Source organism: Ailuropoda melanoleuca, chromosome X, assembly GCF_002007445.2.
Source record: "Ailuropoda melanoleuca isolate Jingjing chromosome X, ASM200744v2, whole genome shotgun sequence".
NCBI classification, from domain to species: Eukaryota; Metazoa; Chordata; class Mammalia; order Carnivora; family Ursidae; genus Ailuropoda; species Ailuropoda melanoleuca.
The window spans coordinates 50516998-50531738 of record NC_048238.1 but is presented as its reverse complement, the minus strand read 5'-3'; the positions used below and the strand labels follow the sequence as shown (position 1 = coordinate 50531738).

Sequence of the window (14741 nt, the reverse complement as noted above, 5' to 3'; positions counted from 1 at the left end):
TCTGATCCAGGCACTTCCTTTGGTTAATGAGAAACCAAATAAACAGCCTCTGCCCCAGCTGGCTCCAGGAGCACCCCAGCGGAGCCCAGCCCTGCTCCAGCCCCGCTCCAGCGCAGCCTCACTTCCCTTCACCCTACAGTCCCCGTGGCTCTCCTCCCCCTGCCTCTCCCTGCGCTTCCCACTTCCCTCACAGCCCTGCCTGCACCTTGGCTGGTTCTCTGAAGCTTCCTGCTCTGGGTCACTAACTAACCCTCCCCTTCCTTCCTCCTTCTTCTTTCCTCTAGTGCCTTCTTACCCATTTCTGGCTACTGGGATCTCACTTGCCTCCTCTCCTGACATCTGCCTTGGCCATCTCTACAGGGAGCTCCCCACCCCCAGATGGCAGCAGGAAGGCCCCAGGCCCTTGCCAGTCTGCCTCTCTGTTGTGGGATTGGGGCCAGACCCTCTTCATGGCCCCCACCACACTCCTGGACCATCAGCCTGTGGGTGGGAGAGCTGCATACGGCTGCCTAGCTCTAGGGCTTCACCTGCCAGCCAGAAGCCCCTAAGTATGCCGCAGTGAGGACTCTGATGTGGACAAGACAAGAGAGGAAGATTCTCCCTGCTAAGAAGTGAACCGGGTGGCCTCAAGCAACCCCAGTGGGTACTGGGGCCAGCTCTTGGAAAGTTATTTCTATCCACCTTTAGGTGTCTTGAGGCAGGGCAGGGCCAGGCCTGCCAGCAGGTCCCAGATGTAGCTCCAGCCATGTGGTGGCTGTGCTGGCGGACACACCCAGGTCCCCATGGGAACACCCCCTCTCCCATCAACTCTCTCTAGCAGGGCCTAATGACAGACTGGGCAGATGCTCAGGACCTGTGCCATGGAGGTGACAGGATGGACAGGGGAGAAAGGGTCGCAGGCTCCAGCAGAACGAGATGGCAGAGGAACTTGGGGGGGGGGCAGAACAGGGCAGGCATAAGATACTTGAAACATCTTGCTCCGCTAGGAATGCCACCCTCTTTCCATACCTGCCCATATCTTCAGTGATTTGGGCACAGGAACTCTCTCTCTCTTTCTCACACACACACACGCACGCAACTCACATACTCACACCTCATTCCCCAACATCATGACACCATTTTACACCCATTTCTCCATGTGGTTAATTTTTTTTTTTAGTTCTCATTTTTTTCTAAGAAAAAAGCAACAAGAAAATAATTCAGAGTTTATACAAAACATCTTTACATTATTTCTTCCAAAAAGACTAGTATTTACACAAATGGCAACAGAAACAAAAACAAAAAACCCTTCCGACTGCCACCTGGAAGGGGCTGGCTGTTTCGCTCCCTCTCCCACCTGGCACTGGGGTGGGCAGCTGGCCAGGAGGCAGTGTGGAGGTGGATGGTGTAAGGCCCAGCTCCGTCCAAGGCCACTCTGGGAGTGCCTGCAAAGCGCACTCAAGTGGCAGTCTGTTAGCAGCCGTGCTGGCAAGGAGCTGGGGTCAAAGTGCACGGCGTGCTGGCCCAGCCCTGGGCAGCGTCTTCCTCTTTCCAGGCCCCGGCCCAAGATTGGAGGGGCCAGCAGAAGCTGGGTTGAGGGGGCACCCACCTGTGCTAGAGCCTAGAAAAGGAGCAGGCCGCCCGGCCTTATACCCGCTTAGGTCTCTGCCCTGGGCCTCTGTTTCCCCACCAGGCCAAAGGATGCCAAAGGCGGGAAGAGAACAGGGAGGGGAGGGAGAGGGGGAACTCCCAGCTCTGCAGGGCAAATAGCCACCTGGGCACCTCACCTCCCTCCACCCCCATGAGGTCATCTGCCTGCAGCAGCTCTCCTGTTCCCCAGGCAACAGCCAATTAAGACATTAATTACCGTGAGAGTGAGGGAGGCAGGAGATGCCCAAGAATCCCACAAGGAAGAGATGTTTTTTTTCTTTTTTGGTGGAAGGGTGGCAGCCACTACCCCATTGCCAAGATCAGCTTTGTAGAAGGAGGGTCAGGAGGGCAGGGTGAGACATTTTGCCCAACGGCACTCTTGTCTTCCCTCATGGGCAAGAATGGCTCTGGCCTGCCACCCCTCCCCCAAATACCAAGGAATTTATAAAAGAAATGCCATCCTTTGCTTCCTGGCTGGCCACATCCTGCCCCAGTTCCCTTAAACTGGGCTGGGCCAGGCTCAGAAAGCCTAAGGAGGGGCTGCCTTTTCCATTTTTCCATTTTTTCTTTAAAAAACAGATGAAAATGAGTTGACAGCTAAAAAATGAACACAAAAACATTAAAAACAGTGATGATAGCGGACAAACAGTCCTGGGAAGGAGGGAAAGGGGGTGGGGGAGGCAGGGCCAGGGGGGCATCTTCCTGCCTGCTGTCCATCAGCGTCCAACCCTGCCCTCCAAGAAGGGGCGCCCCTGCAGAGCCCAGAGGCCTGGCCAGAGGGGGAAGGCACAAGAGCATGGGGGCTGGGAGCACAAGCACCCCCCTCCGAAGCCCAGGGGGGGGGAAGGACAAAAGGGGGATTATAAAAGCCAAGAAACTACAAAACTAAATACAAAGGTGGGCACAGCTGGTCAGGGGAGGGAGCGTAGGGGAGAAAGGAGAGGTGCAGTCCTGGCCGACTGTCCCTCGGGGGCCCGAGGCCACGCTGGGCCCTCAGACCTTGTAGTAGATGTTCGCTGGGCTCTGGGGTGGCATCTCCTGGACGATGTAGACAGGGTGCCCGTAGTCCCCACTCACCTTCTCGTAGTGGGGGCAGTAGTTGTTCTCTGTAGTCCGTAAGGGGATGATGATGTCGCTGGGCTCGGTGCCCGCCGTGCCGCTGCCCCCCTTGGGACTGGCCAGGGTACTGAGTGAGAGGGCAGGCGCCCGCTGCTGCGTGTGCTTTCGGTGCCGCTTGCGCAGCTTCAGTAGCAGAACTGTCAGGAAGATGATGATGAGCAGGAAGATGACGCAGCCGGCGCCGACGGCTGCGAACAGGGCCACCTTGGAGTTGAAGAAGCTGTCGGAGTTCCCACTGCCACCTCCACTTGCCCCTGGGCCACTTTTCTCTTCCTGGTTCACAGTCTCTGAGGAAAGAGGACGGAGGGGAGACATGGTCGGCTGTGGGCCCCAGGGACACGCTGCCCGTTTCAGGCCGGGCCCCGTCCCGCCTCCCTTCAGAGACAGGGCCTGAAAAGGCAACTGCTGCCTTTCAGAAAATGGCTTCTGCCCTTCGGGAGTCACCTATCCACTCACCATGCTTGCCATCAGAGTCGCCCAGGGAGCCCCGGCCGCTGGGGGCCTGCGTGGCCATCTTGATGGTGTTGTCTGCTTCCTTGCTGGGCCGGCTGGTGGTCAGCTGCTCAGGCGTCACAGCATTGGGGTCTGGGGGTGGGGAGAGGACGGGTGAGAGGGGCCCCCACTAGCATAGGAGCTTCACTCATCCAGCATGAGCCAACAGTGAACAGGTATGTCAGACCTCAGATACTCTGACCCTATTGCCCCTCCCCTACTCCCAAACACACCCATACCCAGCCAGGGACATCTGTTGCAAAGGCTCAACTAGGGAGCCCTCGCACCGGGCGCTCACCTTGCCCAACCTTCATGACGATCTTCATGGTGCGTGTACGGCACACGCCTCCCTCCCGGTTTTCCAGTCCCTCCAGGCTCCCATTGGATGTAGCTGTAATAGGAGGCCAGAGAAGTCAGAGGGAAAGAAAGGTCTGCCCACATGACCGAGAAATCCTAGTGCTCTCTTAGCCCATAAGAACAGAACAGAACTGGGAGTTGGGGGGTGGCAAGCGGCTCCCACCTACCCACAAACCTTTCCGCTTGTCTCCCTCATGCTGGGAACAGAGTAGCCGGCCCGGCCCAGCCCACGTCAGAAACTAGTGCTTCCCCCAAGGGTGCTGCTCCTTTAGCATGACCAGGCCTTAGCCCTTCTTTCTCAGTGGACACTAAGGTATCTTCTCTTTGGGCGATGTCGCTCAGAGGCAAAACAATCAGAACCGGAATCATGGGGGAGGCTCCTATACAGACTGGAAGGAATCCATTCAGGTGAACCAGGCTGGCGTCCCAGTACTATTCCTAACTTCCCGAGTGACGTGGGGCAAGAAGCTCCTTCACCTCTTGGGGCCAGTGTCCCACGAAGAGAAAGGCCCAACAGCCAGCTAATGCCCAAGGGTTCTGCCAACTCTGCCATTCCCGAGATGAGACCTCAGGTAGCTAGAGGGCACCGTGAATTGGAGTCTCCTGCCCCCCAACTCCTAGAGCCAACGTGAGCTGGCAGCCACCCCCTTGGCCGATGTTAGGGCCAGAAGCCCAAGGCCAGGCTGGAAGGAGAGGATGCCAGTCTGCAGAGGGGACCGGACCAGGATAGGCCATGTGCTGTCTCACTGGACTACTTAGAAGCTCCTACTGCTACTGGATAAGAGAGGAGCCTGTGACAGGAAGGACTCACAGGTAATGTAGTAATCATGGTGCTTCTTAAACTCCAGGCCCATGTAGTTGGGGCTGAACTCCTGGAACTTAATGGTGAAGCGGATCTCCTGCTCTGGCCGATTGCAGGTGACCAGCACGTTGGGGTCAAGCACAGTGCTGCAAGCAGCCGCCTGCTCGGGCCGCACCAGGTACAGCTTGTAGTACTCGTAGGGCCGCCCCGCTTCCGCTCGGGGGCAGATGATGTCCAGCTTGTCTCCAATCTTTGGGTAGATCACCAGGCCCTTCCCACTCAGGAACCTGCCCAGAAGGGAAGACATGGTCAGCCTCAGGGTCGGGAGTCCCGGGCCATCCCCTGAATTGGGGGCGCACATGAGGAGGACCAGGCTGAGCTGACTGGGTAGAGATGGCAAGGATAGGCATTCTGTCCTTCCTCCATCCTCAGACTGGGGGTGAGAAGAGACAATAACACTGCCAGCAGGGTGTGGAAGGGGTGGCCCATGGGCAAGGCTGCCAGGCTTTGACTGCTCGGCAGGGTGGGGCACTGCCTAGCTGGGGGAGCCTTTTGTCCTAATGTGGTATTTCCGCAGGGGGCTGACGTGGCCAATGGTGTCAAGCTGGCAGCCCTGTTCTCCTCCCGCCCCCATCACACTCACACTCCTTCAGAGCCACTGCTACCATCTCTCCAGCACACATATGTGTATGTGCACACATGCATACAAATACATGGTGTGTGTGAGTGCGCATGCGTGTGTGTGTGCACACGTGTGCACGCACACACACACACAAGCCCACACATGCCTTAGCCACCACCCCTATGGCTCCCAGACTACAACTGGGGGAGCTCAACCTGTCTGGTACCCAAGCCCTCTCTCCCATCCGTGCTAATCTTGGGCATGATGGGGAGCTAGGAACAGGCATCGCCTGGAACCAAGGGGTAATGGGCACAGTGTCTGGCCAGGTGCGACTGCACACAGCTCTCCCCACTCCCCATACCCACAGCCCAGTGTCTTAGAGGGGAGACCCATCAAAGGCCCATAATGTGAGAAACCTGAGTCCCGAAACTTGACCAGTCTCAGTCCTAAAAAGAACAGAGGGAGGGGAGAAGGGGCCCAAACACAAACAACAGATCACGTTAAGATAGGGCCCCAGGAACCTCACACCTCTGTGTTCTAATCCCCCCACCTCCACATCTGCCTCTGTTCCAGATCCTGAGGGAGATGGACAAATGCCTTCCAAGCCAGGTTCATCTTCTAATCTTGAAGGCCTGGCACAGGGAACAGCAGAGGGAAGGCAACTGCCCAAGCCCATCTATTCATATCACTCTCTCCTTACCTAAGCACACAGTACAACAGTGCTGCTCTCTTGGCCATTTCTGAGCCTGGGCAGGCTGGAGCTGGGAGCAAGGCAATAGCATGGAAGGAGAAAGCAGACAGACTTTGGAACCAGACAGACAGGGCCCTTCCTAGCTCTGTGACCTTGGATGAGCTGCCTGATCTCCCTGAGTTTCAGTTTCCTCACTTATAAACTGGCAGTGGTAAGAGCCCTATCCCCCTGGGATTGTGGAGGGAGTGCAATGGTGCACGCAGAGTGCATGGCACGTAGTAAGCACTCAACATGTTTGACCCCTGCTTAGAAACAGTCTAGTCTGCCAAGAGGTAAGATACTAACAGCAAGTACCAATGAGGCCAGTCTTGGGTGACGGCGGCAGGGGGAGGCGAGAGGAAGAGAAGCGATGGCCCCATCCTGGAGGATTTTACTGTCTGCTGTGGGTCAGAAAAGTAAAAATGGTCCATGCTTTAGCAACAGACAGTACCAGGCTATCTGTAGGTTATGTGGGAGGATGGTGGTTCAAACTGCAAGGGCTGGAGGCAGTGAGAGCAAGGAGACAATTCATCTGACAGGAGATGGTTCCTCAGAAGAAGCAGAATGAAAGTGCGTCCTGTGGGGGCGGGTAAGAAGTTAACACAGAGCAAGAGTGGACAGGAGTGGCTGGAACACAAACCCCAGGCCAGTGACTGGCCCCACAACTGGTAGAGAGAAGCAGAAGAAGAGGTGGGAAAGCTCAGCTCGGGCCAGACAGAGGGACCTCAAGTGTCACAACAAGCAGTATGAGTTTCATCCCACTGGGGACAGACCTTCCAGCAAGGACAATGAAGGGTTGGAAGCAGTGCTTCAAGAGAACGGAGCTGACAGCAGGAGAACATGGCTCCACTTCCTGGGGGCCCGTTGCGCACTGGGGACCACAAGGTACGAGGGCCTACCGGGAGCTCAGGGCCTCACTCCAGGGAGGCAAATGCTACCCCAGGAGGTGAATCTAGACCAAGTAGATGAAGAAAGGCAGCCCTCCCTCCATGTTAAATGAGGCTTCAACAAGCTGAGACCTGCCATCTTGCTGTACAGGAGGGTAAAAACCACAACAAGAAGGTCTTTCCCTTAGTACCTAGCTTTACTGCACTCCAGAGGGCCAGAAAGGAGGCAGGCATGGGATGAAGGCCCCTACAAACATCGGAGAGGGAACACCCTCACCCCACGCCCCTATAATTCCCAAGGCAGTTTTCACTTCCCCAGCCTCACACTGGGCCCACCCAGACAGCAGGATTAGAGGACTCCTAACTTCTCAGAGCCAGAGGAACCTTTGAGACCCACTGAGTTCGGGCTCCTCATGTGAGGGAGGGAGTGATCACATGAACATCCCTATGGAAGAGAGATGCTCAAAGCCAACTGGAGGAGGCTACCCTCACCCAGGACGTTAACCCCTACAGGTCTAAGAAGACCTAAAGCCTTGGTTGAATCCTTGCATAGCTGCACTTCAACGAGACTCTCCATGGAGGTAATGGCAGGTACCCAGAGGGCATGCGAAGGGGTACAGGCTGGCTCACATTTTGAACCACTTGGCCCTGGCTTCCTCACCAGGGAGGCTTAGCTGTTCTGAGCACATCTATGGCCGCTCAGGCTCTAGAGCTCCGGGACTGAAACACAGGGCTCCCAGCTACTGGGGGCTCTACCTTGAATCCAGAGACATCGAGGAAACAGATGTCTATACAGTGTATGGAGGAGGAGGAAGGAAAGAGGACTATTGCCCCTAACCCCCCTCAGACTCTCTTCAACCTCCGAAGACTTCATAAATATTCATCTGTTCATTTGCATAGCAGCTGGCAGAGGGAAACTCACCTTCCCCTAAAGTGCAGAAGGAAGAGGAGCCGGATGAGACCTGCCTTCCCTGACCCTCATCCCCCATAATGGTGCCTCCTCAGCATCTTCTCCAACATCAGGAGAACTGCTTCTTGGCCTATGAGAAGCCCAGGAAAGTGGCAAGGGGACACGAAGGGGCAGGTATGTAGCCAGTGAGAGCAAAGCCTGAAGCCAGGTACAACACTAGTCATACTATACGGGGGGAGCCTGCAGGTCTCCCGTCATACATGTCAGGTTAGGAGTAGGGGCAAGAGAGGAGGAGGAAGAGATTGTCCCCAAGTTAAACTCTTTATGCCCCACTTTTCAAAAACTACTACTCCCCCATTATCAAGCCAAGCTTTCTTGCCTGGGGCCACCCCCAGACAAAGCCCTTTTCTGGAAAATAAGGGGATTGACAAGGCCCAGCAGGAAGCCTGAAGCAGGTCGCCATGGTAACCCCTGAGGCCTTCCCTCTTTAGCTTCTGATAGCCCCAGGACCCCAGTGAGCCACCCCAGGGAGTAAAGGGACTTGGGGGAGGCAGCCGGAGTGTTCCAGCTCCTTCTAATGGCCTACCTCTGCTCTTCCACCTTAGTCCAAGTCTGTCCCTCAGCCTTTCTACTGAGCGGAGAAGTGCTGCCATGACTGCTAGTAAGAATCCTGGGACAGGAGGATCCTGAAGGGTCTGGGGCAGTAGCCTGCTCAGAGGCCAACTGCCCTCCTGCTTCTTTCGTCCAGCTGAGCCCCTCTCCACCCAAACCCATACAATCTGCAGTGGGGCCAGCTTGCAGCTATGCGGGTCATGCCCAGAAAGGTGCCCATGCTCCACCAGGCCCACACTTCCTTCCCTTTCACCCTTCCCACAACCTCTAGGAACCGGTGGTCAGAGAGTGGATGAAGGGAGAGCCCGGTCCCAGGCCGTGCCAGTCCAAGTTTGGTAGAAGACTCTAGCCTTGCTTTGGTGACCCCGGCAGCACTGCGCCTGCACCCACAGAGTGGCAGGACGAGTGGAGGACAGACCCCAAGCCAGAGCTCAAGTCTGCTCTCATCCCAGCAAGGGTGGGGAGCCCCCAAATTAAAGGCTCCTCTTTCATTCCCCCAGCTCCACCCAGCCCCCGAGGCGGCAGGAGCAGGCCTGGCGTGTCCCAGCAGTGCCCGCCCAGGCGTGGGTGGGCAGGAACAGCAGCTGGGTCCTGGCACACACGCAGCACTGTCAGAGGCAGGGAAGCCAGGAGAGACCCAGAGGAAGTCGCCCTCCCCACCTACACTGACCTTTGCCCTCCTCTCTGCCCCACAAGGCTCATACTTGGGTCCACTGGGGAGCTTAAAACTCCTTTGCTCGTTGTCTGCTTTCTGTGGGATCCCTGGGAGGAAATGAGATTCCTGGCCCAGAGAGGAACCAAAGGTGCTGTTCAGAGCTCAGGAGGGAGAGTGCCAGGCGGTGAATGGACTGCCTCTAGTTCAGGTCACCTAAGCAGGCTGCCCTCAGAGGCAGACCTAGCAAAAGCAAATGAGGAAGCCAGGGCACTGCTCATCCCACGTAGGCAGGGCCTGAGTCACAAGGACAGATGCACACACACCTGTGAGGTAAGAGGGGAACCCAGGGGCAGGGAGCCGGCACCTCTTTCCAAACCCCACCTTGAATTCCTATCTCTCCTAGATTCCAAGGTAGCAGGATGGCATGGAAAGAATGGCAAACAGCAAGCTCTACCCCTATGAGCTGAGTCTAGACAAGTCACTTCCCTCTTCCAGGCACAGGCCTTCTCATCTGGAAATGGGGGCAATTCCTACTCCCTAGGGCTGTTGGGAACCACTAATGAACTTACATATGAGGATGCTCTGTAAGAAGCAAGGTGCTGCCTGACTGTTAAGTTAGCCTGCCAAACATAGTACCATCGAGAAGTAAGAAGCTAAAGGAGCTTCAGCTCCTGGCTGCTGGCACCCCCACCCCCAAATGCCCACTCTGAAAACACACACAGGAGGGGCTGCTATGGTGCCCAGGTCCAGGAACCCAGATTGTGGCTGGTGAGCATCCCCCCACCTCAGCTCCCCTAATAATCACAGAGTGGACCCTCCCCCGAACCTGGTGTTCTCATGGCAACAAGCAGCCTCCTGGCTAGCACACCCCTTCCGTAGTCCCAACCCCAGAAAACAGTAGCATCCAGGGCCTGCCCATCCCCATCCACCTGAGCTGAGGAGGCAGTGGAGAACCTGAGGGGAAACAGGGAATCCTCCATTTAGCTCCCAGCCCAGCTTCACAGGCCCTTCTTGCCCTGGCCGGGCTGCCTGGGGTGGGGGTGGGGAGGGACGGGAACAGGAAACTTTAGGAGCTGCTGGGTTCCCATCACTCTCAAGCCCCCACCTGTGGCCAATCAGCCACAGAGTAGAAGAGGTCAGGTCCCTAGCCGCCCCGGAAAGGGGCCCCCTGAGCTGGCCTCCCCAGGACTGTGAGCTGGAACAGCTGTGAGGGGGCTGGGACCAACATTTTGGCTTGTAGCAGGCAAGCCTGGGTTGGGGTCTGCAGCTGCCCCCACCCATGCTGGATGGAGTCAAGGGTCCTGGACACCAAGCCGAGCCCCCCACCCCCACCCCCTTATAGGGAAGGTGTAATGTGATCTCAGGCACATTCCCACTCCCTGGAGGTGGGGGAACCTGAGTGGGGGGCAGGAAGGGGTCAGAATGGGACTGAGAGACTGAACTGCAGCAGCTGGACTTGGCTGAGGACTCAAGTGTGAGGCCTGCCGGCTGCCCCAAGCTCTCCAGGGAAGAAGCTGGGGGAGGGGGCCGCTCTGGGACCTTCCATCACAAGCCCCCAACCCACCCAAGCACATGCATACATTCTGGTTTCTCCCAACCTGTAGTGGGACTAAACCTGCTTCCCCACCCCGTGGTCAGCAGGCAAATCTGACAAGAGGGGCAAAGGAGAGGCAGAAGCTCTAGCCACCCAGGGACTTCCACACTGAAACACCCCAGCACCGATTTGGGAAAGAGCCTGGAAGTCTTAAGCTGGCTCTTCCTGCTCCCCTCTCCCAGTCAGGGCTAGGGCTGCAGGCACCCTGCAACCTGGAAACATACCCCCAGCCCCACCACTTCTTTATTTTGATTTTTTTCCCCCAAGAAGGAAGCAATTAAGCAAGGTTTATAGGCATTGGGAGATTTGAGTGGGGGGGGGTGCCAGCTCCTGACAAGGCTGAGGAAAGAGACCAAAAGCAGGGTGGAAGAGGGGAGGGAAGAGAGAAAATGAGCCTGTGAGGGAGAGCATGGGCATGTGCGAGAAACAAAAGGACTTGAGAAAAAGAGGCAGAGAGTGACTAAGAGTGAGAGGGAGTGTGAGAAAGAGGGAGAGCAGGCGAGCCTAGCTGGAGAGGGGAGGTGAGCGCGGCTCACAGAGGGTGTGAGAGGGTGAACCGACACAGACCTGAGAGGGAGAACTCGGGCAGGAGGCAAAGAGGGGGAGAGACAGACAGAAACTGTTTATTTGAAAGGCTGTGGCAGCCTGAGGGTTGGGCGCGGTGGCAGGGGCAGCCCCCAGAGCTCTAGTGGAGCTGAGGGTAGTGCCTCCCTCCTGTCCTCCTGCCCACCCCCCATGAGCCAACACACACAGACCCTTGGGCGTGGATGGAACTGGGGGGAGTGCCCAGGGGCACCAGGATCAGTCCCCCACCATTCTCAGGATCTGCTCAATTATGCAACAGAATTTGTGCGGCTCCTACTGAGTCCTACTGAGCGCCCCCCCCCCACGTCCAGATGCCTGCCGTCAGCCTGAAGTAGATGGTGGGGTGGGTAGAACTCAAAAACCTGTAAACTGGTCCAGAGCACTAAAGGCTCAAAACACAAAAAGGGAGAAGCTCAGAGAGATCTTGTTTCTTCCAGCCCCCCCCCCCAACTCTGCAGGAGGGCTCCTTTCCAGCTGTGGAGCTGCCTGCTATCTCTGGTTAGAGACCCGAGAGAGCAATTAGGTCACTCCCATGAGTCCCTATAATGGGCTACCCCAGGCAGATTTCAGCTATCCTGGCTCAAGAGAGAGCATTTCCAGCCTCCACCTCCCCTGTAAGGGGGGGGGGGATGGACTGGGCTCTTCACAACCTTTCCCCTTGAGCTAAGCAGCTCAGGGCCCCCAGACTATCCTGACTCCCTGCTGTTCGGAGAGCCCTGCACCCAGTTTGGCTTCTGGGTGGGGGAGAAATTCTCAGTCAATCCCTTTCCTTGTACCTTGTTCTCTTTCGGAACCCTCTACACTGACCTTGTTTTAGCCATCTCACAAACCAGTAAATAGGACCCTACCTCAACCAAGGAGAATAGGAAACTAGAGAAGCTGCCTTCTCCCCACTCCAGGGCTGAGAGATGCACTGTCCCTGAAACCTAAGAGGCCAAGGCAGGCAGGAGCCCGGGAAGTTAGCCCGGGAGCCCAGGAGAGTGGACAGAAAGAGCTTCCAGATACAAAAATCAGAGAGCACAGAGGGCAGGCCAAAGCCCCCCAGTTTCCCACTAAGTAAGGGTATCCGCACATTGCCAGGACCTCCACAAAACAGGAAGAGCAATCTTGACCCCGGATTCCAACCCCAGTCCCAAATGCCAAAAGAGTAAAAGGTCCAGAGGTCACTGCACAGCCCCAGCGACTCTTCACTAACAGCCCAGAAACCACTGAGCCACCGCCCTAAAAGGTGTGTGTGTTGTTTGGGGGGTGGGGGTGTTGTGAAGGGGAAGGAGGAGGAAGAAAAGAAAGGATCTCCTCTACATAGCTACATCCCCAACCCCTTGGGAAAAGCTAAGCATAGCCCCCCCAATCTGAGGGACATAGGGTGGGGAGCGACCAGGACCCGCCTGGGCAGGAATCCTTCTACCCCCACCCACCTCCCTCGCCAGCTCGGACGCCACTCTCTGCCTGGGCTGGCCCTTGAAGCTCTGCCGCCGGCTCCACTGGACCCCCGACGGGCGCTGGATCGAACCCCCCTCCCCAACAAATCCCTCTCCCACTCCGCCCCTCTCCACCGGCCGCCTTTGTGAGCCTGGGAGCGGCGCCCGTCCTTCCAGGGCCCCGGCAGGGAGAAAAGAGGGACTAGAAGAGACGGCAAAGCGAAAAGCTAGGGAGGCAAAGAGGAAAGAAAGAGAAATGGAAATGGGAGAAGCCGGAATGGGGATACAGGCGCTGCCACCCGCCCCAAGCGCGGAGTCCCGAGCCGTGGTCCCTTCACAGCTAAACAAACGAGAAACCGGTGTTCCGGCCTCGTCCCCCACCCAGGTCAAGCTCGCCCCTCGAGCGGCTCTCGGAGAAAACCGCCACGTTCCCAGGGGCCCCACAGGGGAATGCGTTCTCTCCCCCACCCAGCTCTCGGGTGCGCCCTCGAGCGCCCGGACTCCCAGCTCCACCAGGCGCGACCATCCCGACTTGATCCGGGACGTGCGGAGGAGAGGGCGGGGAAGCCAAGGGGTCACAACCCAGCTGAGTGCCCCCCACCCCACCCTGCCGCACCCTGCCCCGCCCGCCTGCAGGAAAACACACTCGAAAACGCCGGAGACAAAATGGGGCGCCGCTCCTCCTCGAAACACCTCCCCACACGCACTCGGGGGCGCGTGGCCTCACCCTGCAGGAGTGCCTCCCACCCCCAGGGACCAGGGCCAATAAGTTACTCACTTGGGGTTGAGGGAGCTCCAGGACACGGGCTCCAGGTTCTTGGCCAGCGGTGTGGCGAGCCGGCACAGTGCCAACACGACCATCGCCACAAGCCACTTGCCGAGCCAACGCTGCCCAGGCCGGGCCATCTTCCCGGGAGCAGGCTGCACTTGGGATCCCCTGGCGCCTCCTCAGCAAACTGGCCTCGCCTTCCCGTGCTGCGCTGCGCTCTGAACCGCTCAGGCGCCCATCCTCCGCAGTCGCCGGCCTTGAAGTGCTCCCCTCCCGCCGGCTTCGATGTCGCTCTTCTCCGCCCGGCGGGCCAGGAGGACTCACTGGGCAGCCGTCCCCAACCCGGGCATCGGCTGCGGCTTCCGAGGGCTCGCTCCCCTAGTCTCTCCGCCGCACGAGGCGCGACGGGGGCTCTGCGCCCCCGGGTGATCCGGCCCGATTCTGCTTGGCTCCCCGAGACCGTTCGGGACTGCGCGCCCTCTCCCTGACTGGGTCTCCCCACTGAGGACTCGGTAGCCGCCCCGACGCCTCGACCGTCCCAGGATCGACGCCCCTCGGAAGAAGTGGGAGTCTCCTCACAACGCGAGCTCAGTCCGGGGGCTCCCGGCTGGGTCGCCCTGGCACGGTCTCCGTTCCTCCAGGCCACGCTGGGACTCTGGGCTGCGCGCCCCCCCGACAGCTTCTACTTCAGCGGGGGCCCCGTTCAGTGTACTCGGAAGAGCGGGAAGACGCAGCCGAGCGAACTAGTCCCATCAGTTTGCGCTTCTGAAGCCTCGGCCGGGTAGCCCCACAGCCCCGTCGCCGAGTCCTAGCTCCCCGGCGATTGCGCCCGAAGGTCTGCGGCCAGTGTGAGACTCACACACCTCCCACTGCTGTCCAGCGCGCATAGACTCCCTCCGCTGCCGCTGAGCTGTCTACTCCCCTGCTCAGGCGAACGCAAGGCCAACCCTACTCCTCTTAGCCAATAGTAAGCTCCGTCTCGGGGTCCTTGTCCCATGCCACGCCCCAGAACAGGAAGGGGGCGGGGCTTCTGGGAGCTCTTAAGGACGCCGTGCTCGCGATGGCACCAATCTGAAAGTGCGGCTCGTGCGGTTAGGGGTGGGTCAGGTTTAGTCGCGTTCCCAGAGCGCTCAGCCCGTGGGAAGTTGGCGTTCCTCTAGGGCTGTCGGCCTGCTCTCCTCCCGCGCGCCTAGTCAACACTTTGGCCCACTGACCTGGGCCAGACAGGCCCTGTCACAAATATCCCTGGAAAGTACTTCCATTCTCTCTACACGGGAGCCCTGAAGTCCTGCACAGGAGCCTTGAAGTCCTGCTCTGTGCCTACCTCTGTGGCAAAAGTGGCCTGTTTGCTCCCCGTCCCATCTCATGTAGGGCTCTGGTGGGCCTTCTTCCTTCTTACCTCGCAACGCAGTGTCTGCTTGCACTTGGACCTGGAGTCCTAAACAAACGGAGAGCGGTAGGTGATGGAGACTCAGAGAGGTCAAGTACGGGATGGAAGTGGGTGGGAGGTGCGTTCTTTGCCCCTGGAGACCAGGCCTTCGGAATCTCAGCTTCAGG

The 14741-nt window shown here is 58.1% G+C and overlaps 1 protein-coding gene across 1 annotated transcript; it reads right to left on the bottom strand.

The window, feature by feature from the left end:
- Positions 1 to 1133: 1133 nt before the first annotated feature.
- EFNB1 (ephrin B1) lies at positions 1134 to 14114 on the bottom strand. The gene is made up of 5 exons (XM_002918003.4): positions 13194 to 14114; positions 4409 to 4686; positions 3539 to 3631; positions 3205 to 3333; positions 1134 to 3035 (listed from the first exon to the last, which is right to left on the bottom strand). Exons 1-5 carry the CDS (start codon positions 13319 to 13321, stop codon positions 2623 to 2625), a joined length of 1041 nt encoding a protein of 346 aa, XP_002918049.1. The 5' UTR covers positions 13322 to 14114; the 3' UTR covers positions 1134 to 2622.
- Between the last annotated feature and the right edge of the window lie 627 nt (positions 14115 to 14741).

Excerpts from the sequence above, each read along its gene's own strand:
- EFNB1 (XM_002918003.4), bottom strand. The coding sequence starts at position 13,321 with ATGGCCCGGCCTGGGCAGCGTTGGCTCGGCAAGTGGCTTGTGGCGATG. Across the intron at positions 3,632-4,408 it reads CCATGATTACTACATTACCT|CTACATCCAATGGGAGCCTG; the intron begins GTGAGTCCTTCC and ends CTCCTATTACAG. Across the intron at positions 3,036-3,204 it reads CGACTCTGATGGCAAGCATG|AGACTGTGAACCAGGAAGAG; the intron begins GTGAGTGGATAG and ends CTCTTTCCTCAG.